Here is a 24467-nt window from a genome sequence, read left to right as displayed (position 1 = left end):
CACAAAGCCATTTGTCTCCTGTTGAACAGTAACCTTTTATTTGCTTGTGCTGTGTAGCAGAGCTCAAGGACATGTTTACTAATGATAGCCAAAATTTCACCAGAACAAGCTTCTCCCTTGTCTAGGTTTTTCCACCTTGATTTAAGTGGTTAAATCTCAGGGAAGGGATGGGAAATAGCCTTATGTGCAAGGATACAAGTGGGGGTTTGTGCTGTTCTTAGTCGTGGAGTGAAAGCTCCCAACTCCATGGGTTTGGACTACTGCATGTCCTGGCTGTAAAAACGCTGCTGTGAGGGTCTCACCTCTGCCCAAGTAATTGCATTGTCAGCAATCTGTCAGACCTTGGTGTGTTGCTCGCTCACATTTCACCTGCTTAGTTATAGATTTGAAATTAAAACCCAACAGAATCCATTCTTTTTCCCCTTTACTCAGTGGTACGTTGGGCTATTCCTGCCTCCCTTTGATGTGGGGGAGAGGAGATAATAGGAGTGGGGTTTGGCTGGACGCTGAGATGTGCGACTGGGGAAGGGCTGTTGGCTGGTTTAATGTGGATTTTCAGATGCCTGCCTTGGATCTGAACTCAGGCTGGCAGGGGCTGTGCTCTCATGGAGGGCAGAGGACAGCTTTGTGCCTTGAAGATTTGATGACCTTTGTTCATTTGAAACGCCCTGTTTTTTTATGCCACTCAACAGGAGACTTTTTAATTTACTTCACTGGGCCTGGATGCCGGAGGTGGATGGATGGCTGATGGAAGTGAGGAAATAGATGGGAGAAAAAGAACATTTTCTCCTGGTGTTTTTATGCACAATATAGCCCAGGGGTTAGCAACACAGGGGAGAGTGAAAAACCCTGCAGAGCCTGGGTCAGAAAATATAATTTTCATGGGAACAAAATGCTTTTAACTTCCTACATCAAAGACCCTCCATTCCAGAGCATTCTCTGTGTTTGAATACATCTGCATTCCCCCTGAACTCTGTATGTGAATGCACAAGTATGTCATGTGTATCTACATGTGAGTGTGCACTTGCACATACATTTATGATCTGAAAGCTATTACTGCCCACCTTGGAATAGCTCAGCAGCTGAAACTGCTTCCAGCAGGAGTCAAAAGCAAAAAGCTGTTCGTCTAGGACTGATGTGTAAAAAGCCCTTCTGGCTCCTGTCTTGGAAGCCCAACTTGACTACCTTCATTACAGCATCACCTCTGGCAGGTAAGAGGGTGGAGGTGAGCAGGAGGCTGCACGAGCACGTGGCTCTGTGCTTAACCGGGGTCCTATCCATTTCTGTCACTACAGGATGAAGAATGGAGGTTGGAAATAGTCAGCAGCTTCTGTAAGCACTTAACATTCCTGATTTCATTTGTCTTTGATCTCACTTGGACTAATTTTACTCTCTTCTGATCCCTTCCCTTGAAGGGGCTTTTATCTCATTGTCAGGCTTGCTAATTTAGTGCGGTGTTTTGAACCAGACCTCCTCCTACGTTTCCAGAGCCTGGAAGGTATTTTTTTCCTTAATCAGGGAGTGTTTATGCAGTTCTTTGAACATCTTGGGACAAAAGTCATACTGGGGCTTTTTGCAATTCCAGGTCTGCACTCTGGACCCTGCTGCTCAACCTCTGTATGTGCAAATGGCTTGTCACCAAAAACTTGCAGTATTTTGGGGCCAAAAGGGCAGGAAGGAGGGCTGAATGATTTGGGACAGGTCAGAGCAGTCTGGTGTTGGGTGGGAACTTCATTTGCCCAGCTGGAGGCCTTCCCAGCAGGCTGTGTAAATAATAAACAAGGAGGGGTGGTCACACATGTTTGACCAACCAAGTAGAAGCTTGGATCCTGGTAGATTTTGACTTTGTGGAAAAGAACTGGGTGATTTAGGGGTACAGAAACATCACCACATATTTTTGAAAAGCAAATACTTTTTTTTCTGTGATGGAAAATGTGTTCTGTTCCTATTCTGCTACAAGCAGGTTGAATTGACTTTTTAAGGAGTTGAAGTTTGAGAGGCTGATAATTGCTTCTTACTGTGGGAAGCTGCACTGCAGATCCCTTCTCTATTCCTGGCTGTCCCCTTGCACTTCACCTTTGGAAGAGGAGGGGTATTTTCAGCAAAATGCCATTCTAATTGCTGTCTGAAGAAACTAGAAAATAGGACAGATATACAGGCTGTTTTCCCAAGTGATGAACAGGAGCTTCTAAAGATGACAAATGTAAGGAAGGGCAAAGAACGAAGACTTTACCCAACAAAGTTTCAAATCTTTTGGAATAAGCTCTGTGTCACACAGCTCAGCCTTTGCCATAGCAGCCCTGCCTCCACAGAGGTGGTGTGTGCACACAGGCTGCCTGAGCCCTGGTGACATGCTGCCAGCAGCAGCTGCTACGGGGACATCCCTTCAGAGAAGTGTCTGTGCCACTGCTCCTCTGTGGATGAGGATTCTCAGGGATGGGGGTTCTCATGACAGCATCTGAGCATGCCTCCTGTCCTGAGCTCAGCTGAGTTTTCTCCAGCTGTTAACCCTCTCCTGTGCTTGTCCATGGCACCTGCACAGCTATTTGGTGCACTGAATTTCTCACTACTCGTACAGTTTTTTAGTACCAGCTGTCTTGCATGAAAGGCTTCCAGAGGCAGTGTCTTTCCAGTACATCCTGGGCAGCCTTTCAGCCTCATGTTCCCCTGGGAACCATCCATCCTCCCAGGGAGCCACTGAGTTCTTTACCTTGCTGTGATCCTCAAAGGACCAATCTGCCCTAGGAGACATGAATGGGCAGAATTGCCCCTACAGGAGGGCACTTGGTGATATTTGCCTGACCTGGACCTGCCAGGGCTGTGCTGGCTGACAAATCTAGGAATTCCATTGTGGTGTGTACACACTGGAGCTCAGGGATGTCTGCTGCTTCTGCCTGTGCTTTCTCCTTGCAGAGTGAGAGATTGCAGCATGGTGGAAGCATCCATGTGGAAAACCCTAAATCCAGGGGCTTGCAGGTAGCTCTGTGTTGGCAATGGCTGCCCCTTTGTCACGGAGTACAGTGCCTGACTGTGACATGGGCATCTCTGTATCCTGCTGGATTTGTCTCTGGGAGATTGCCCCCTGGATGTCCTAGAGAAGGTGACAGAAGAGGGTCTGTTCTATCCCATAACAGTGGCAGTCAACAGCCAGGGTTTTTCTGTGGCCTCCTTGTCATTGAAGAGACAGAGCTGGACAACACCAAGTTCTCAGTGGTTGCTGTACAGCCCCGCAGCAATGACAAACCTGACAAGTTCCCGTCCCCATGGGCACCGAGTTGGCCACACATGGGGCAGCGTTAGGCCCTTCCTTCCAGGGGCACCTGTGGTTTCCAGCACACGCCTTGAAATAATTCCATCTCCCTGCATATGTAATTTTGCGTGTCATTGCCCCTAATTGCATGCTTAACACACACTCTTTTTAAAGTGCAGCCCTTTTATCAGCAGTAGGTAGTAGCAGGTTTAATAGGGTGTTTGAATTCCTATAAAATTAATCTGTAGCCTTCTGCGATAGGAGACGGGCAGGGAGCCATGTGGTTCATATCCAGTGTTGATAAACTTGTTATAGAGGCAGGAAACATTTCTGATTGGAGCAGTGACAAAATAATTTGGAGCAGAGCCATAAAAAGAGTGGATGGTGATGGTTTGAGCACAGCAGAGATTGAAATTGCTGGTGTGTGGAAGCAGCGCTGCCAGCTAACATTGACTTAGTGTCTCTGGAGAACTCTAACAGCAAATGCATTTTATTAATGGCAATATTCTTTTAGGAAATGCTGAGCATTGTTTCAGAGGTGGAGCCCCCTCGAGTACGTGGGTTTGGAAATCAGCCAGACCAAGATCTGTTCAGCTGAGCTTGTTGCTGGTCACTGCTCTGGCCTCTGGCTGCAGCAGGAAGGTTGCCTAAGGGCATGTGCAGGGTACTGTCTGCTAACAATTGGAATATCCTTTTCTAGTGCAGAAAATGCATCCATCCATTCTTGCTCTGGATTCACCTGTATGGGATAAAATGCTCAGAGACAGCAGGTCATGTTTTTAACTGTTCTTTTATTGTCTTTCCTTTGAAATGTGTTTCCCAGAACATGAACATCAGTGGGAGTTGTTGCTTTCTCAGCTGGACTTGAGCTCTTACTGCTAGTAAGAGGGGGAGCTGCTCTAACTAGGTCGTGGTCATTGGCATTGCAGTGCCACATGGGGTTTGGATACTTTTACTTGTACTTAATTGTCTTGTGGGGGTTGATCAGCCTCAGAGGAGGCTCTGATGTGCAGGTGAGAGGGGAGCCTGCCACGGCCAGCCATGGTACTGCATCTTCTGTGCTTGCTCTTACTGTTACCACCTTTTCACCTTCTTCCAGCTGCCTTCTGCTTGAATCCAGCATGGAAACAAATGTGGGCAGCAGGGGGTGGCTGCTGGGCCCATTGAGAATGGCAGAATTGGTGCAGGTTGTACAGCCATAGGATGGGGGATGGAGAATGCAGTGCACAGGAGTCATGGACTGTGCTGGTCTCCCAACAAGGCTGAATTTTACCTGGCACCTCCAGCCATGGTTCCTTTGCTGTGTAAAACTGGGATGTCATTCAATCAAGGAAAGTAACCCCACTGCCACACTGTTTTTTCTTTGCAGGGAGGCTGTCAGAAGGGGATTCTCTGGAGCTGAGCTGTAGTGCTGGTCCTGCAAAGGTGATTCTGGAGCCAAACCAGGTGGTAATTTTGGACTGTAACCTGACCCCTGTTGAGCAAGTGATCAATATCACATGGAAGAAGAATGGGTTTCCATTAGTGGAGCAAGAACATCTCCATGTGCTTCCAAATGGATCGCTCTTCATCTCATCCCAGGCTGTGGCAAAGGACAGTAAATATCCTGAGAGGGATGGTGCTGAGGGCAATTACTCCTGTGTGTCTCACACCTCCCTAGGGACTGTCACCAGTCAAACAGCTGCAGTCAGATTTTCAAGTAAGTGTTCTGGGGGGTTTGTTCATTTTCTTTCCTTCCCCTCCTGGTACTTGTACAGAAATCTGCTTCCCCAGGAGCTTGAGATAAAATGTCTGTGAAACAAAATCATAACAATGATGTATAGATGGGACTGGAGATAGTCCATAAATAAGCAGTGGTGTCTTGTTATGCCACTATTAACATCCTGTGTAACTCTCCCAGGTAAGTGCCATCAGCTATGAATTAAAAACAGAGCCCTCCTCTTTCTGAAAGACAGTGCTTGTTTTTGCAGAGAACTTCAGAGCCCTGAGTGCAGCACCCTGTGCATGGAGAGGTGGCTGTGGGGGGGTCTGGCTGTGGCAGCTTGTGAGGTGAATATCTCTTTGTATGGAAGAGATGAAAGAAAAGGTTCTTCAGGGCAGTTTTTGTTTGGATTCAGAAAGACACTCCAAGATCTGAACTGCTGAATTTCTGCACAGAGTTCAAGAATAAAATTCCTTTCTATTCACGCTCGACTGCTGGGGGCTATTTTAAGTGAGTGCAAATAAACAATTCCTTGACCTGCCAAATAGGTGAGGCTAGAAAATAATGCAAATACAGTAACACTTCTCTCTAGTACAGTGACTTGTGTATGTTAAATGTAGCTAAAAACAGCTGCACAGGCACACCATGTGAGTTGTGGGGGGGTGAAGGTGCAGAGATAATGTCCTGACACCTCCTTTACTTTGGGATGTTTTTAGGCTCTGGTACCCCAGACAGGGCCATCCAGGTTTGGCCAAGGGGGTGTTTCAGTCTGTGAGCACTGTGCTGTAGAAACCAGAACTGCTGGTGAGGGGAAAATCTTTGACTTTTGCAACATGTCCTCCTTTTCTGCTCAGAAAATGTTTAGCATGCAGTCAGGGATCCTGCACACAGGTATTGTTTGGGAGGAGCTGTCATTAGTCCAGATGGATTTATTTAGGTGTCCCTGCCTCAGTCCCAGACAGCCTTAGTTAGGATATATTTATTCCCTTTCAGGGGTGACTTATGTTGAAGTGTGTGCTGTGTCTCTTGCCCAGTGGCAATGGGCTGTGTCTCTATTATGGTGCTGGGTTTATTGTTCGGCGTCTTATGAGTTAGAACAGTGGAGACATCTCAAAAGGGGGAGGCTGACTTAAACTGCCCTTCTCTCCTCCTGGATTTTTCCAGAAGAGCATAGATGGGTGATGCCTCTCTCCATCCCCTTCTGTGTTTGTCCCAGAAATGGGAAATTTCAGGTGAACTCTTTCCTTGTGTGTACTCATAGGTCTTCTTTTATTACCATCTGCACGGGGAAAATGCTGCTTCCGTGGCACACACATGCACCTGCCATAACCTATCCATTTCTGAGCAGGGAGCAGCGAGGGAATTGATTAATGAAATGCATCTCTCACTTCGATTTGTTCCGAGGGCTGGGCAGAAGCACTTGCTCCATTAGCATTCAGCTGGAGCAAGTGAGGATTGTAAAGGCTTAGGTTTTTTCTTTTTTTCCCCTGCTACTGAACATGGTCTATCCAAAGCTGGATGGAGTGGATGGACTTATTCTTTGTACTGATTGCCTTGGGGACTGCTAGTCAGGACAGGGCAGTAGAAGAAAACCTGTTTAGCAGGCGGGATGTGTTATTCCTGCCATGAGCTTGTCCTTCTGACCTGCAAGTCCTTTCCTTCCCTGGAATGGGGTTCCCATGCAGGGCTGTGGGGCTCTCTGTGCTACTGAGTCTTGCAGTAACAACTAGGAGCATTGGGTATTCATAGCACCTCCCTTGCTCAGTATTGTTTTCATGCTCTTGGTGTCATCTGCTGTGTTTCAGGCTTGTGGGAGTCCACTTCTCCCCCTGGGAGTCCCAAGAGCAGCTCTGGCACCTCTGTGTAAGGGCTGCCAGCTTCCCAGTGGAGGGAGGGGATGCTCCGGGCAGCAGTGAGCCCACAGGCTGGAGGAAGCCTTTTGGAGCAGTCAGGCTAGAGTGGTGGAGGTTGAATGGCATGTGAAGACTGTGACAGTGTGAGGGCTTCCATCCTGCCACCATGATCCAGGAACTCAGCTTGTTGGCATTTTCTTGGATAAACATATGGCTCACTGCCCCACTGTTCCCTGGCACCATGTGTGCCACCAGGGGACCCATGCCATGGTCCCTGTCCACACCTCGTGGCAGTGGTGGCCATGGCAGAGGGGGAGGAGCAAGGCTGTGCAGGCTCTGTGTGCCTGTTAAACAAGCAGCTGCTCAGGCTGATAAATTGGGTTTGCAGGTTTTCCTGAGCCCCACGTGCTCCCACATGGGAGTACCAGGGGCGTTATTGTAGTTGTGGGAAGGTGTAGCTTTCTACCTGTTAATAACTACATTGATGAAGATTTGTTAAAGCTTTTAATTTAGCTTAAACATTTTATGCAAGGGAGGTTGTAGAAAATTACAGTAATTGTGCCTGTCAGATGAAGACATTTGCTGTGCCTGGAGGGAATGGGCCAGCATTGCATGGCTGCTGGCAGGGAGCACGGGAGAGGTTTGGAGTGTTCCTGCACCTGGAGGGACAGGCCAACACAGGAATTAACAGGATCCCTCATCATCCTCTCTCCACATGGACAGTGTGTCTTCTCTGTGGTGCCCTGCATGTCTGGGATTTGAGGAATAGTACACTAGGATTTGTTCTTACTTTAAGGATTTATTTTATAGATTTTATCCTATTTATTTTGTGAATTAGGGACATAGGTGAGTGAAGGCCAGGGACTGTAGGCAGAGCCACGCTGGGCAGAAAAACTTCCTGCAGATGAATGCACAAGCCCTGGACCATCCATGACTTTAGATTAGATGTGGATTTAGATGCTGTTTTGGGTAGGTGGGGAGCTGGCTCCTGTGGAGAGCAGGAGCAATCCTGTGCTGCCATATGGCCCTGCAGACAAGCGCTGTGCTGGCTGTGCCTGCGCCGTGCTGGGGGGGGCCGTGGCAAATTGCTCCCACGACTTTTTAGCGTGTTTCCCTTCCACCCCCAGCCTGTTCAGAGGTGAGTTGTTCAGAGAGGGGTAGCCTGGGTGGTGTATGAGATCTGAGTGGGGGCTGATGTTGCCCCCACTGTGGAAATACCTCCTAATAATTGTATAAGGTCCAAAGAAGACGAGCACACGGAGAGTCTGGGGGCAAAGCGCTGTGGGAGAGAGCAGCGAGCCCCTTTCAGAAGGCTGAATTCCTTGCATAGACTGCATTTTCTGCCTGGGGTGTAGTGTTGCTGGCTGGCAGCCTTTCCAAGCCCACAGCCTCCTGCACGGATCTTGCTGCTGGGAGAGGGAGAGGGTGCTGTGTTTCGCCATCCTGCAGTCACCCCTGGGCTCAGAGCTAAAAGCCTTGGCACACACGGCTTGGCTCCAGCTGGGTTTAACATGTCAGTGGGGAGGGAGCTGCCTGTCCCGCTCCTGGAGGTGCAGAGCCCGGTGCTTTGGCTGTCGCTGAGGGCAATTTGCTGTAATGCTCTTCACCTTCTCACCTGCCATGGGTAATTTTTACTGAGTGGCCTATTAAGGTGTTCAGGATAATCAGTGCAACGGGGCTGGGAGGTTTTGTGGCTCAGGATGGCTTTGCAAGCTAAACCTCAGCTGAGAAGTTGAAAATAATGTTGAGTATGTGTCGTCTTTGTCTGCCTTTTCCCCTGAAGCATCTCCTTTCGCTGCCTCCCTGTGGGAAAACCTCTCACTTTGCAGCACTTCTGCAGCAGCAGAATTGTGCCCAGAATTTGTTTGTGGGAGGAGAACAGCCCCTGCAAGGATCCTGTGGCCCCAGGGTGAGCAGTGTGTTGGAGCCTGTCCTGCACTTGCTGTGACCTGCACACACGTCCGTGCAGCGTGTCCAAGTGGCAGGACCTGCTCTCCAGTCCTCTCCTCCCTTGCCTGACTCTTTTTCCTCCCAGCCCCATCTGTTTGCAGCACAGCTCTGAGTCACACTAGAGGTGCTGTACGTGTCCTGCCTCATCCATTCCACCCTGGTACTCCTGAGGATGAGAAAAGTGGAGTGCGAGGGATCACAGCATGCTGTGGTGTTGGCCCCAAGCTGGTGCAGATGCTTGTGGAGCAGTGATGAGCCCAGCCAGCAAGTCTGTCTCTGCCTGACCCTTTCAGGGCTGACATCCAGGGGTCTTGCTCAGTTCTGCATCAAAGGAACTTTCTCACTTCTCTTGCTTTGATTTGGTGTTACTAAGATCCCAGTTGAAGTTGCCTGTCCTCTCCTTCATGGAGGACTCTGCAGGCTGCTTCTTTCAGAGCTTTCAGGGGTGATTTTTTCCAGCCCATCCCTATCCCCACTATCCCTAACCTTGTGCTGTGAAAGGAATATGATGGAGCTGCTCAGCCTCTGAAGCCCACCCCAAGAGTTCTGAGAAGGTTTGCTTCTGGTAGAGCCCCCAGCCCCCATGGAGCACTCAGCCTGCCGTGAGACAAAGCCGTGGCTTTGCCCGGAGCTGTGACTCCCCTTGGGAAGTGTGGCTGTTCCTGTGTGCTCCGAGCAAGAGGGACACTGTGCTCCCTAATCAGGGGCACTGTTTGGTCACACTCTTCCACATCCTAGGGAGGTTCTGTCAGGGGTGCTTTTCTTGGCTTTTGAAGAGCCATTCTAGCACAGTGGGCAGATAGGGCTGGGTGGAGGTGAAGGGCAGGATTTGGTTCTCAGCTGGGAATTTAAAGCTTGCAGGACCAGGTCTGGCAGGTGATAGCCACGAATAACCAGGACAGGTTATTGCCTGATAAGCCAGGGAGCCCAGGAGGGTCTGTCATCTTTTGTACACCAAGCTGATGCCACTTAATAATGAGGAGCAGAGAAACAGGTGATGCTGTGTGAGGTGGAGGAAACAGAAATGCTAGCAAATTTCATTTTTTAGGAATCCTGCCTCCCATCATGATCTTCCTGGGTACATGGCCCTCCAGAGCCTGCCAAAATATTCTCATTGACACCTGTAGGATGAGAAGAGAATAATGGGAAAGAGGATTAAGGGTATCTGCTGTCAGGAGAAGGTTGCTTTGATGGTGCCATCCTGAATATGCACTGGGATTTGATGGATTTTCTTTTAAACTCTTGGATTCAGCAAGTTTTATTAACATGAGCTTAAAAGGTTTTGTAATTTGTAGAAATTACTCTGTGGTGAAGTGGTCTGCAGTGTATATTTGAGAATACTAAAGCAGTTGGCTGAATTAAGGCTTTACATATTAATGTATTTTTCAAAATTTTCCAGGAAAACATTTTTCATTCCATTTGTATTGAATTGAAAAATGAAACGTGGCAGACAGCTGGTGGGAGAATTTGGTCTGTAGCTGCTGCGGAGAGCAATGAGTTGCTTGAAACATGTGATAACTATTTAAATTAAAGAAAAACACTAATGACAGCTGAGAATATGCCGAGGTTAAAATGGGTCATGCAAAAGCATTTCATTTTCCCAACTGTACATATTTTCTCAAGCTCACACTGTAATAAGGCATGTATATGTGTGCATGGATGTTTGTGTGTGTGAGAGATGCAAAGAAAAACTTCAAGTTTGGAGTCCTACAAAATCCAAAGCAATGATGGATGTTCTTGGAAAGCGGGGGTGAGACAAACACATAATTGTGTTGGAGGGCCAGGAGGTCGCTCAGGGTCCTTCTGAGCACAGTGCTGTGCTCAGCCCAGCATTCAAGTGTGGATTCTTGGCTGAAATTGATGTTTCTTGTTCCACGTTTGGGGTTTCTGGGACTTACGTTACAGCATTGTTGGATGGATTTGTCCAGCAGGGTAGGTTTCACAGCAAAGGCAGTTTAACAGAGATGGATAAAGCAGAATCCATTTCTTCTGGGAGCTTTCTGCCCCCATCCAGGAGCCTGCATGAATATTCAAAACTCTGCCTGTGACTGGGATGCCTTCGGGTTATGCTGTTGGTGGGACAGATGCTGACAGCCCTGGGGGAGGATTTCTGCTGCAGGGTTTTGCTGTGTGCATGGAAAGGTTGGAAGAAGAGGCAGCTGTGGATTGTGGTCCAAGAGCAGTTCCAAACTGCAGTGCTTTGTCTCCGAAGCAGTCCAGCCTCTTTACTATGGAAAGACGTATATAGAGAGAGGTGAGCCTTGGAGAGCAAGCAAGTATCCTGGTATGTATGAAATCCATCCTCCTCTTAGTAGAGTGTCTGGATCCCCTTGGCTACCTCCCATCTGCTTGAGTAGGATGAAATTGATTTTTGCAGGTAGGAGAAGGAGGGTCAAAACTCTTATGAGCTCTGCCTCTGGTCTCCAGCACTGCCAGTCCGTGGGCAGTTGTTTTGTGTAACTTGACATCTGGCTCGTTCTTCCACTTGCCTTGTTTTAATTTCCTGTGGCTGCAGGAATGCTACAAGGCAAGGGGGAAACTCTCATCTCTGGGGTTGTGGCATTTCCCCTCTGTTTCTCATTCTGTGTCCTTCCCAAATGGAGCAAGTGAACATACAAGGAAGCAATTTAGGAAGGTAACTGCTGAAGCTGCCAAATTGCGTCTTTCTCTCACACTGTTGCCTTAAGGTAGAAAATGAGGCAAGAAGCAAATTTACACATTGAAACCTTTCAGTTACTGTTGTTAGGGTTGCTGAGGGTCTGTAGGAGCGCAGGAAAGGGAGGAATTACATTTCAGGCTGTCTTCAGGAGAGAAAAGCCTTTCTCTTAGCTCATACATCATGACAAGTTTACATTTCTCAGCAGAAACACTGAGTTATTAACTTTCCTTACCTTCTTCTTTCCCCAGCATTATCACGCTTTTTCCAGCAGCCGGAGTCGCAGACAGTGGAAGAAAATGGCATGGCCCGGTTTGAGTGCCGGATCGAGGGGCTGCCCTCCCCTGTCATCACCTGGGAGAAGGACCATGAAGCTGTTCCAGCAGAACCCAGGTGATTCTCTGCTTGCTTTCTTGGGTCAGCTTGAAAAAGAGCAAAGCAAAGCCTGACCATTTAGGATGTGGAAATCATTCTATAAAATGGTAGCATGACGAGAGAAGTGATAGACAGGTGATAGAGAAGTGATACCAGGTTTGGACCTGATAACTAATTGATATAAGAAGTATTAAAGGGGCTGAGGAAAAAAGTTCCATAAACATCCAAATAAAATGAACTTTCCCCCATATATTCAAACCACAAAGGAAAAACAACTCTTGATACTGTGCTAGTTATTACAGTGCAGAACCTGCACCCTGCAAAGGCCTGTGTGTACCCAGGATGGGGCATGGCAAGGCGTGGATGCTTTGGCTTGTCCTCTTGTGTGAAATGACATGGAATTCGCTGGGTTATTGGGGCCTGGAGTGAGGAGTATTGACCTGGGCGTATCCAACTGAACTCCATTTTGTGGATTTTCTTTGATTTTGGTTATGGTTTTAATGGGAGGCCTTTTCCTTTGTCTTACTCCCATGTTTAGACACCATCCAGTAAAAGGCGCTGAATTTTCTTTTTCTGGAGAAAAGAGGAGAGTCCTGAAGCATGATACTTTTTCCTTCATGAAAGTTACAGAGGAGGGGATGAACCATTAGGTGTTTGTCTGTAGACATCACTTCTGCAGGGGATCTGTAACTGAATTGTCCTTTAGTTCTTAAAAACTCCTTTTCTGTTCTTTAGAAGGTGGTGTTTCCCTCCTGGGGAAGTTAATCCAAGTGGCAGAAGAGGAAAAAAAGAGGGAGGTGTTGGGGGGGAAGTTTAGAAATACTTTTGAAGCAGTGGCTATTTCTGTAAGAATACCCACTTATATCCTTGAGTCTGGAGTATGGCCTCTAAAAGTTCATAGGAGGCTGTTGAGAAGAAAATTAATAAAAAAGGAAGGAAAAAAACCCCAGAAAATAAGGGATTGCAGGGAGAAGTGTGTCATAGATACAATGGCTTTTTAATGAGACAGCTCGATGGAGATTGTGAAATTACTTGCTTAGAGATTGCTTTCATCACAGGCAGCCTGAAAATTGTTTTCCTTGTAAAAGCCAGGCCATAATCTCTATCTGCAGATCTTGCTTTTTAAATCATGTTCTAGCTAATATGCTTTTTCAGAAGGATTTGCTTTTTTTGTTGTTGTCTAGTTGTTGTTGGATTTAATATAACCGGCTTTCGAAGGAATTAAGTGAATTCCAGGAAATGTTGGCTGCCTACCAGAGCTCTCTGTTATCCTCCCTGCATTGTGCCTAAGGATGGGATCTCAGGCTGGCCTGATTACTGTGGGCTCCCTCCTGTGCACACTTGGGATGAGCCTGTGAAAATGCAACCCTTTGGCTGGGCAGGTGTCAGGGTGATGATTTCATACTCCAGAATAGCAGGGCTGGGAGGGTGTGCAAATCAGGCTCAGGGTCTGGACGTACAGCCCTGGAGTATTGCTACATGAGTGTTTGTGATTTAAGAGGGATAGAATAATCATGTTAAACTCACATTGCTTTTCCCTTTTCTTGCTTTTCCTTTTCCCCTCTCTTTTCTTCCTTTCCCCCTCTTTTTAACTCTTCCCCCTCCACTTTTCTTTGTTGTTCTTACCTCTGGGCACTCTTTTCAGCCTTTGCCTGGATGCAGGTTCTCTCTAGGTACTGAGAGCTGATCTTAAAAACATATTTAAACAACCTACAGGGTACCAAAGTGCTGACTGGTGTTTTTGGAATACCCTTCCTGTCCGTCTTCAGGACAAAATTCTAAATTACCTATGTGAGTAAGACACAGATTATTTTGCAGTTCTGGCTCTGAAGCACATTGAGTAAACACAGTCTTAAATCTGCAGCAGCTGCTGAAAGGTGGCTCACAGGATTTCTCTAGATTGCAGTTGATTTGGGGTGTGTGTAACATCTCTTGGCATAATCTCTGGTTTAGGTGCTGGCTGGGTTTCACATCAGGCTCCAAAATTCTGTTTATTTTCTGTAGAGCCAAGATGAGCACTTGCTGGGAACTGGAGGTCTTTAGAGGTCTGCACAGCAAATCCATAACCTAGAGACCACGTGCTCTGCAATCACAGTATATTTGTCCACATTTTGGCTAAGTGAGGGTTTTATTTCTGTGTGTAGAGTTGTCTTTCTGTGTTGTGTCAGGAATGCCTTGACATGGCTCATGTTCATGTACAGGACTCTGGAGCTGTGAGCAAAAGGGCTTCCAAACTGAGCCTGCAACAGAGCTGCAGGTTCTGCAGCTTTGGGCTGTCCTAGGCACCTTTAAAAGGCGGAAGGTAGGGTGTGCTGGCAGTTTACTAGGGAGAAGGTAAGAAGGGGAATAGGGCTGTCAATCTGAGCTGTAGGGCTGCAGGGTTTGAACACGAGGCAGTGGTGCTTGATTTCAGCTCTTGGGCACTGCCCTGGTGAGCCCTGAGCCCCTCAGTGCTGACAGGAAGAGCTCTGTGGGTGTGCCCTGCTGTTCTTGCTGCCTTTGGAGCCGTGGCCGTTGGCCCTGCTCTGAGTGTGCTGTCTTTCAGGGTAATCCAGGTGGGGACTTGCCTTTCGCCCCCATCGAGGCAAGCTTCTCTGAGATCCTGGCACTGCAGCTATCAACAGCAAAACTCCTGGGACTGCCAAGGTTCGGGGTTTCTGTTGCTTCCAGGGCCTTTGTCTGTCTGTCCTTTAGCTTTTGTTTCCTGCTTAATCCTTGGTGAAGGTGAGCAGACAAAAAGATTTGCGCTTTGTGTGGAAGAAAAGCTCTGACAACTGTCTGCTCTGAGTCATCAGGCAAATTTCCTTACAGGGAGCCTGGGGATGGAGCAAATGCCCTTGCAGGCTGCCTGAAGGCTTCTAGTTCAGGGCTGCTGGGACCCTGAAGAGCTGGAGGCTTTGTGAGCAGCTCGGAGAAATGGTGGATAGAGAAATATGCTTTTCTTCCCTCCTTGCTTCCCCAGCAGAGCGATCCTCACCACTGCCATGTTTTCCCGACAGGATATACTGCACTGAGTAGATCTCTACCACTGGTACTGAAGAGACTGTCTCAAACTCTTTTGATGAAGTCTCCCCATTCAACTCCCTTGTTTCCAGCTCCTGCTCTGTTTAGAGACACAGTGACTTGTTTTGTGCCCCCAAGAGAAGCCGGGTCCTGAATGCCCTGGTGCAGTGACCCTGCTCTGAGAGAAGAAAGGCCAGAGACCAGAGGTCTGTCCTAGCCTCAGTGAATCTGTGATACATTGCTGAAGTGTCTTTTTGTGGCTGGGAGATGCCTTGCCTGGTGTTTGAAATATGTTGATATTAATTACAGACTCAAATAGCAGATGCACGACAAAAATAAATATTATCGCAGTGGGAGGCTTTCCCTCCATGGAGCTGAGAGGATGCAAATATTTGTCATCCTTCTCCTGAGTCCTGATGAGGCATCCTGATGAGGGCTTTTGGGTATCACCTCCTCTGAGGTCTTTTGGAGCTTGATCCTTAGCAAAATGTCTTTGTAAGTAGCAGGAACGTGGCTTTGGGGATGTAAGGCATTGCATTTGTGTACGTGGGAAGCTTCAGCCAGTCTATGTCCATGGATCAGGCTGTAGGATTGTTTCAGTGGAGACAGAACGGTCACTGGAGGAGCTCTTGTAGCTCTTCCTTCTTCATCAGCTGTGAAGGACACAACATGATGAGCTCAACTGCAAGAGCTGAGGTCCAGGATCGATGCAAGACTCACAGCAGGGATATTTGTCTCTGGAACAGACTGCTTAGGGCAAGGGAGGTGTTTCCATGAGTGCAGATTTAGGATAAATGTCTGCAGGAGCAGGCATACTGTGGGTGACCATAGCTTGAATGCAGGATGAGTGACCTGTTAAGGTCTCCCTGGCTCCATGATCCTCACTCATGGCACTCCAGCTGTCTCAGCACCTGGAGAAACACAGTTTGACTTACTGTGATCTTTGTGGATGGCAGGACTGGCATTCATGGTTATAACTTGCCTTTGTGCTGTTCCTGTGGAATAGCTGCTATCCCTCCCCTTAACAATTGCCTTTGAATGTGTCCTCTTCATAATGAAGACTGATAACCCAGAGCTGCCTGTCAAACCTCGGCAGCTCTGTTTATAGAGGCTTGCAATTAAAAATGGATCTCATATATAATTAAAAAGGATCACGTAGGCTTTGCGCCTTGCATTCAAGAATAAAGAGGCTGCCATCTAGGAATCCAGGCAGAAAATGGAGATGCTGACAGCCTGCTCCTACTTTTATGCTAATTGCTAATCATCTGCTTTGTTCAGTGTAATGCAGCAAGGATTGTGTTCATGTCGTGAGCAGTGTAGCCATTTCACTCTGTGGAAGTGTTTCCCAGTAGCATCCCATGGGCAAATCAGAGGATACTGAATGCCCAGCTGTGAATTTGTCACCTTGTGAAAGCCAGAAACTCGAAGAAGGAAAGGAGCGGAAATGATGCAGGTTCAGGTGGCTGTATCATGGCTGCTTTGGCCCATGGAGGTGCAGCTGTGTATCAGCTGGTGCCTTTTCATGTACTTGAGGTGCAGCAAGAAAAAGATGATGTTCAGACTTCTTTGCAGTGTGTTTTTGGTCTGGCAAACAAACCTTTGTAAAAAGCAAGAGCTGAAAATGGCTGTAGCATGTGCTCAAGCTTGGGGACATCTACAAATGTGTATGTAGAAGCGCGAGAGTATGGACTTGGTTTGTACTGGTCAGTTGGTTTGTGTCAGCAAAGTCCTGTTAGTCTGGTCTCCCAAAAGCAGCTATTAAATTTGGAAGACCCCGAGGTGATGGATAGGTCTGTACCTGCTGCTTTTTGAGAATGACAGGTTGGGTTGCTCAGAGGTCCCCTGATCCCATTCTGCTGTCATTACCAGGACGTTCACATGAGAGATTTTTCAGGAGAAAAAGAAGGGATAAAAGGACTTTGGGGTGATGAATATCTGGGGTAAGGCATAGTCTGTCTCACACTCTTCCTTTTGGTTACTCAGGTTTATAACTCTTCCCAATGGTGTCCTCCAAATCGTGGATGTGCAGGAGAGTGATGCCGGGATTTACCACTGCGTGGCAACCAACGCCGCCCGAAAGCGCTACAGCAACGATGCCACCCTCAGCGTGGTGAAAGGTGAGGTGCTGCCAGCAGCCTCTTGGGCTGGGTACAGGTCTGCCAGGTAATCATTGTGTGTGGTGGGAGAGCTGGGCTCAAATACCAGTGACCATCTCCCCTCCTGGTGTGACTCTGCACATGGCCATCTTTGGTTAAAACCTGCAGAGAAGCATTTCATGAAAGGTTTCTCTTTGCTGGTGATGGGATAAGGAGACTGTGTTGGGAGGACTCCTTTGTGCTCTGGGGTGATTAGAAGGGATGAGGCAGCCCATTTACTTCTTGGGGAGGGCAGCATTTTTGGTGGTGTTCTCTGCAGTGGCATTGGATAGCAAGAGAAGCAAGGGCTGGCATGGACAGACGAAGGTGCTTCCCAAGCAAGGGAGAGAAATAGCTGGAGGCTGGAGTAGCTGGCAGGACAGTGTTTATCCAGGGTGCCCAGCACAGTCCAGAGGAGGCTGAGCACAGTGACATCCAACTTGTGTTCTGTGTCCATATTGCTGGTGCTCTGCTGAGCTCCAGAGATCTTTATGTGGTATTTGGGAACAGCCCCAGCTGGGATTTCTCCTGGTGATACAGGCCTTTGGAGCAAAGCTTTGGCTGTGAGCTGTTCTTCACCTCCCAATCTGGGCCTCAGCCTCTTGAGTGCATTTTCCTTTGTAAGCCAAGAGTGCAGTGGGCAAGTCTGGACATGAGGACATAGCTGAGAGCCTGAGTGCAGTGGGGGTCTCCAGGCTCCAGCATCCTTCCCAGCATGCCTGGCTGCCTCCCCAGCTTTGTATCATCCCTGTCCTGCAAATGGACAAACTCACCAGGGCTGGGAGTCTGGCTGAGCTGTCCCTTCTCTCTGGACAGTGCCCCCTGCCACATCCGTCTCCTGTTGATGCTGACCCCGGTGTATCTTGCAGGCAGCTTTAACCTTGAAAGCTCTGAAATCCTTCCCAGCCCCTTTCGTCTTTGTTTAGGATTGTGTTGCTTGGCATTCTGCTCCCAGTGTATTTTCCCAGTGATGGCTTTGCTGTTCATCCATCAGCAGGGAGTGTAATTAACTGTGGAGCCTGAGAACACACCTCTGATCAATGGATTGTGTCATGGAGGTAATCTGGGTGGAATCTGCAGAGAATTCGTGAGCGGTTGAATGCTCTGTATCTAATTGCCAGCCCCTGCCAGATCCTCTGCGTGTTTAATGAAGCTGGGAGCCGAGGGGAGCACTTCCTATGGGCAGTTCCAGCTCCAGAGACAGGTCCTGTGTTGGCTCTGGTGTGCTATTGATAACTAATATCGATCAAGCTGCAAAGGTGAATTTGATGTCCTTGGCATCATAACTCATTCTGCATAATTGCATCTTGTAGCTCTGCAATGTTTAATCTGCTTTGCAAATGGAGGCAATGGAAGAGGTTAAATGGGAAGCGTTCCTTCTGGAGCACCAGCCGGCCCGAGCAGATTTCTGCCTGGAGTTCTCACCCAAATCTCTCTTCCGCAGCACCACACCACCCGCTGGCTGCTAAAACAAATATGTGAGGTTGAGTTTTTCACCAGATTGAGCTGATAGTGATGAAAAACATGCCTGTTAAATCTCTGGGGTTTTTTATAATTGGGGAGAAGTATCTCTGAGACAGATGGGAAACTGCAGTGACCTGTGCAGGCTGTAAACTCCTCCATGAGTGACTGGCATGGTATTGATCCTTTTTTGTTTCAGCACTTCACCATCAAAGCACATTTTTGGATGCCTGGACTGGCTTGAGGAGTCTTTTCCTCCCTGTTCAGAAGCAGCTGATAATAGTTGGAGTGAACTGGTCAGGCAGAAATCCTTTCCTGGTTGTGAAAAATAAAACGAAACTAAACCAAAACAAAGAATCCTAGGGGAAAAAAAAAGCCCAAATAAACTGAAAGACAGACAACAAAAGAACAATAGACTGAAGTACAGTTATTTAGTGTTGCTTATTTGGAAATTTTAGGGACCAAACTCCTGTGTGTCTGCAGACAGGAGCAACTAAACTGCTTCTTCCCTCCCTGCTCCTGGCAAGGGACTCCTTTGTGCCAAGATAAGGTGACAATCCAGCCTTTCAGTCCCACTGCACTGCCAGGGCCCCTGCAAAAGGTTTGTGCAGTGGGACCTTGTGTCTCCTTATTTGCTGTCCCACTGGCAGCACTGGCAGTGCTGTGTTATGATGCTGGAGGTTGTGTTCCTGGTAGATTTTGGGGTCTTGCTGGTGATAATGCAAATGCTTCCAAGGATCAGGTCTGGGAACATTTTGTGTTCATGCCTCTGCCTTCCAGACAGGGCTGGATTTGAGCTGTGCATAGCAAAAGAATCAGTTTCCCTGTAGCTCTTCTGCCCAGTTGTCCTGTTCCTTCCCCCTCCCTCCCTGTTCCTTGTACGATGGCTGGGAATTGTTCCCTCTCCCTTGTTAAAGGCCTTTCCCCAGTAAAAAACAGCAATTAACATGACCGCTTTCTGTCATATCTGCACAGTCTAAAAACCCCAAAAGTGTCATTTCCCTGGGCAGTGTGACTTCCCTGTCCTGGAGGGAATTTGGGTTGTGCTGTGTGTCCGTGGTTGAGCACATGCTGGCCGTGGCTAGGGAGGGCAGGCGGGGCTGCAGATGTTTTGGCTGTGCAGACTTCATGGTGCAAATTTCCAGACCTTCCCTGGGGAAGCGGCGTTTGGAGCTGGAAGGGGAGAGAGCAGATGGGACAGCAGGATACAGTCATGCAGCCCTGAAACAGAGCCTGCTGCTGAAACAGGAATAGCTTGGGTTCTCCCCTTGGATCTCCACTGCTTCCCAGTGCACATCTGGCAGCTCTGTCCCTTCACCCCTCACCTGGACAGGTGATGAATGAACCCTGTGTCTCTCTCTGCCAAAAGGGCATTAGGAGCTGGCTGTGGGATGCTTTCCCAGGCTCTGGCTGTGCGTGCTGCCTTTCCTTGGGGTCAGCTGTGTCTTGTTCCTTGTAGCTCCTTTTCCTGGAAGCAGGCTCTGGAGCCCTACTCTGAACTTGTAGATAAAGAACTAATTCCTTGTGTGTCCTGGTCGTGTTCCCAGGTTCTTGACATACACACAGAAGTGTTGCCATGCTTCATAAAGCAGCTCTCAAAGAATAATAGCTTGGGGAGAAGGGCTTGGGGAACATGACGTGTGGTCTCAGCAGGTCACTTTGCCTGTCACTTCGCTTTCCCCTCCATGTCATGCACATGCCTGCTCCATGTGTTTTCATGGGAATAGGGACTCCCTCTTGCTGTGTATTTGCCCCACAACTGGCGCAAGGTAGCACAAATAACAGTCAGAAGCTGTGCTGCTGCAAGAACAGTAGATTTTTACAAAGATTTGGTCTATTCTGTTTTTAAATGCCACAAGGAATGTAGCTCCCCCTAATTTCCATTGCATCTTCCCCATTGAATGAATTCTGGAATCTTTTCTCCACAGCTAACCCAAATTTCCCTTCCCTGCAATTCATCCTGTTAGTTTTAGTTGCAGAGCATTGGGAATCTTGAAAAAATTGTCATTCCTCCTTATTTTTTAATCCCTTTGAGTATGTATAAGCAGTATGGTCTCCCAAGTGACCTAAAGAAAGTTAAAAATCTTGGCAATTTTAGTATAGAATAGTTTTCTCTCACTGGAGTGGGAGAAACAAATTTGAGATCCTGACCCCAGAGCTCCTTCATGAAGATCTCAGTGTTTGTGTCTTTTCATATTTATTGCTTATTGCAGAAGGATTGTCAAAGCATGGTCCTGGGAGCCAGGACTCCTTGCTTCTCTCTCCCTCTCTGTTATTGGGCTGCAGAGGAGAACAGTTCCTCAACTGGAAATTTCTGTAAATAGGGATAATGTAATAAATAGCCTTGGAGTTGCCCTCTTGGAAGGGGTGGGTCAGTCTGGAGAATCATTATAGACATTTGGTGCTGGAGGGCATCTAGGGGCACATACAAGAGAGGTGTGGGCATGTATCTCAGTGTGGGTGTGGGATTTCCCTTCTCGTGTCCTCTGGACTCTGTTCCTGGTCTGTGCATGTGGGGTGGTCGTGACTGCTGTGACATGTGTGGGAAAAACCTCTGCCTTAAACCAGATAGGCAAGAATCAGAATCTCCCTGTGCTGCAATAATGCAGGAATTGGAGAACAGAGCAGGGTGGTGGGTGGAGGTCTGGGCTGAGCAAACCACGGAGGAGTCTCCCAGCAGCTGAGCACATCCCCCGCGAGCTGGGATTTAGTGCCGTGTTATTAGAGATGACACTGTGAGATTGCCGTTGGCAGAACATCATTTACGCTGACAGTTGTAGCAGCTTGCTGCAGCAGTGTCCCAGGAAATGGATTTTTCAGCCAAATATTTGTATGAATGTGATAACAGCTTGGAGGCAGCTGAAGCACCTTCAGGTTTTTTTGTTCTTTTGGTGTTTGTGCTGCAGTGGCTTGCAGGTACCAACATAGAGCCTGGGATGGTTCCTGCTCCAGAGGGCTGTAGGAAAATAGAGCTCTTGACTGGGATGAGCTTTAGGGATGGAGGGGAAGGTGGTGATGAAGTGAGCAACACTCGCAGTTGGCCACCACCTCGCAGAAACAGACGTGCTGTTACCACAAGTGGATTTTCAGTCCCTGCATGTGCGAATGACGTGCTGGATGCTGGCTTGGCACTCAGCCTGAGCCCTGGCCACGTGCTCTGCTCCCCTCGCGGCTTCCAACACAGGTACTGGGCAGCCAGGGGACAGGGAACTTTGGATTTGGGTCAGTGCTGCTCTGGGCTGGCCTCCCTGACTGCAGCTGGGCATTGATCCTGTGTGTGCTGCCAGCGACAGTGAAGGGCAGCTTTAACCAGAGTGGAGGGATGGTCCAACCTGGATTAGGGTGGTCCTACTCCAGCAGGAACCCATTGCAGGGGCAGCAGGGCCCTGTATGGTTGTGGGGGTAGAGCTATCCACAGCTGTGTGTGGGCATGGCACACTTCTTCTGGGAGGCATGAGTTGTGGGCATATGTAGGGAAAGAAAGTGTGGGGTGGGATAACACAATTACATTTTTGCTGTGAGTTGTTGGCATAATGTGCAAGTGATGCATCACCTCTGGAGAGAGAGACATCCTGGTTCCAACCTGCAATTGCCATGTTCCTGTTCCATGTGCCTCCTGTGCAGGACACAGAACTGTCACTTTTCCCTCTCTCCTTTTAGCATCCTTCTGTTTTCCTTTGCCCTCTGGTCTCTCACTTCACTAGCAGTTAAGCAGGGAACTTCACTTGACATCCCCAAAGCTCAGCCATGAGGACTCTGTTTACGAGTGTTTCACAGCTCTGGTTTCCTGGGAAGCAGGTATCTGAAGCTGTTTGCATAATGCGTCTGATGGAGTCTGTAAAACACTGTTGCTCCTGCCTGTGGCAGAAGGTGCTAAGCAAGCCATGGCAAGTGTGAATTCAGAGGATGGCAAGATCAAGGAGGAGGTACACAACACTTTCTGCTTAATAAATAGATCTTTAAAGCTAGAAGTGACCTTTTGCCTAACAAGCTGTAAACTTAAACTCCATCTCACTTTACTGAGCCTGTCACTGCTGGTGGGTTTCAGGCACGCATGGAGCAGGATTGATATTGGGTGAAACTTGTGAAAGGCTGGTGCAGATGTGTGTCAGGCACCCTTCCAGCCAAACAGCTCTGCTTGGCTGGGGTTCCTACAGGGCCAAGAAGCATCACACCCCTCGCATTGCTGAGGGAAAGCTTCTCATAGCTCCAGTGTCAGCAGCCTGCTCTGGGAGCCCAAGGGGAGTTCCAGCTCAGCTGTCTGTGAACTTCCATGGGGCTATGATGTGCCACAGTCCTGACAGCTCCAGCAGCCCGCAGTGACAGAGGGTTTGATACAAAATGCAGAGCCCTCACCTCCCATTAAGCACAACAGCTAAGCCTGGGGATGGCACCGAAGTGAGTGGCAACAGAGGTGTCAAGGATAATAGAGCAGAACAAGGGATGTATAGCTGGGAATAGGTGAGCTGTTTCCAGGTCCTAAGGGGAAACTGCTCTAATCCACGTGCAGTGGTAGCTGTGCATGACGTTTAGAGCTGTCAGATGTGGCCAGGCTCCTGTGTTACTCTGCCTTCAGCTCCTGCAGACGAGGGATGTCTGGATTCAGGCATGGTTTATGGTCCTCTGGTGTTCTCCACATGCATCCCTTACTAATTCAGGTCTGCTGCACTTCTGAGGCTTCCTGAAATAACAGCTGGTGTTTGGTAAGGCTTGGACTGAAGCATGTTTTAAGCAATAGACTCCATTCAGTTCTCCTCTGAGTCCCTTGGTGGTGGTGCAATCCTGTGGTGCATCAGCACATCTGCACTACAGGGATCACACCTAGCCTGCCCTGGAGGATGTGGGATAGGCTAATACTGTGTGGAGAGGCTGGAAAGGAGCTAGGAATAGAGACCATAATTAGGTCAGCAGCTTGCAGTGGGCTGCAGGACAGGAAGGTTGATGTGCTTGGGCTCCTGATGACATTAGTTAATTATTAATCATTGGTGTTACAGCTGTGCCTCATCAGCTCTCTGAGGTCGAGGGCTGGCGGTGCCCTCTGGCACTGACAGCGTCCAGCAGCTGGAGTGAGGATGTTGGAAGTGTCTGGAGGCATAGCAAAGCTCATGGAGGTGTCTAATCCCATTACTTTTGACACAGGACAGACGTGTCCCTGTCTCTAAGACCCACCAGTAGCTACAGGGGTGCTGAGGACCAGGAGTGGGAGGAGTGGGCCTGAGCCACAGGGGAGGCTGAGTCAGGAGCAGAGCTGGGCTGCTCTGAGCCCTCACTTGGATGTCTTGGGTACTAGGGATCACTCAGAACACAGCTGGGAGTTTGCCTTTGGTATCAGAGGTGTTCTTGCCCATCTCTGTTTCTGGTGCAACCAGGGGGCAATGCCAAGTGGATTGTGGACAAAAAAAGAGGAGCAGGAAGAGAGAGGAAGGATGGGATAAGGAGGGGCAGATGGTGTTACCAAACACTGTCCTAATGCACAGCCTTACATCAGGGTTCTCTGTGGCACCCAGCAAGTGTCCAGGCAAAGGGCTCTGACAGAATCTGTGGATATCAGCGATGATCTTTCCCCATGGAAAGCCAGCTTTTCTTCCGGACTTTTCCTAGAAAAACAGATTTGCATTGTCCTGAGTGAATGCAGATGCATCCATCTGCTTTTAGTTCTCTCCCTTCCAAGTTGGCAGTCTCAGTTTGCTGCCAGACTGTTTTACTGTGGGCTCCCAGCGTGTTGTGTGTTCGCAGCGTCACTTGTGGGAAGCATTCTGTGTACCTGGCATCAGGGAGAGCCCTCTGCAAGATCCCTTCCCAAAATGTTCCTCTTTTCAGAGCTGCTCAGGACAGTGGATGGCTGCTCTGGCAGAGGGCATGGGGCAGAGCAGGAGCCATGGTCACAGAGGAAGCAGGTTGTGCCCTCCTGCACGATCCAGGGCCTCCAGCCTCATCCCTCTCTGCTGTCTCTGCATGTGCCTGAATTGCAGCTGGATCTGATATTACAAATAAATCTGAAATGCAAATAGGTCTGATGAAATAGGTGTCAGCCCCTGGGAAACATCAGCCTCAGAGCTCAAGGAGGAAGTGACTGGAGTGA

The 24467-nt window shown here is 48.5% G+C and overlaps 1 protein-coding gene across 2 annotated transcripts in view; it reads left to right on the top strand.

The window, feature by feature from the left end:
* Positions 1 to 24467, top strand: part of IGDCC4 (immunoglobulin superfamily DCC subclass member 4) — an 84929-nt gene that overhangs the window by 25102 nt on the left and 35360 nt on the right. For both annotated transcript variants that reach the window (XM_030955144.1, XM_030955143.1), the window contains exons 2-4: positions 4620 to 4949; positions 11663 to 11804; positions 16773 to 16906. In XM_030955144.1, coding sequence (XP_030811004.1) covers positions 4620 to 4949; positions 11663 to 11804; positions 16773 to 16906 — 606 coding nt within the window. The remainder of the gene's footprint in view (positions 1 to 4619; positions 4950 to 11662; positions 11805 to 16772; positions 16907 to 24467) is intronic.

This window comes from Camarhynchus parvulus, chromosome 10 (genome assembly GCF_901933205.1).
Source record: "Camarhynchus parvulus chromosome 10, STF_HiC, whole genome shotgun sequence".
Classification (NCBI taxonomy): Eukaryota; Metazoa; Chordata; class Aves; order Passeriformes; family Thraupidae; genus Camarhynchus; species Camarhynchus parvulus.
Note: the sequence above shows the minus strand (reverse complement) of the source record. Positions and strands in the feature narration are given on the sequence as shown.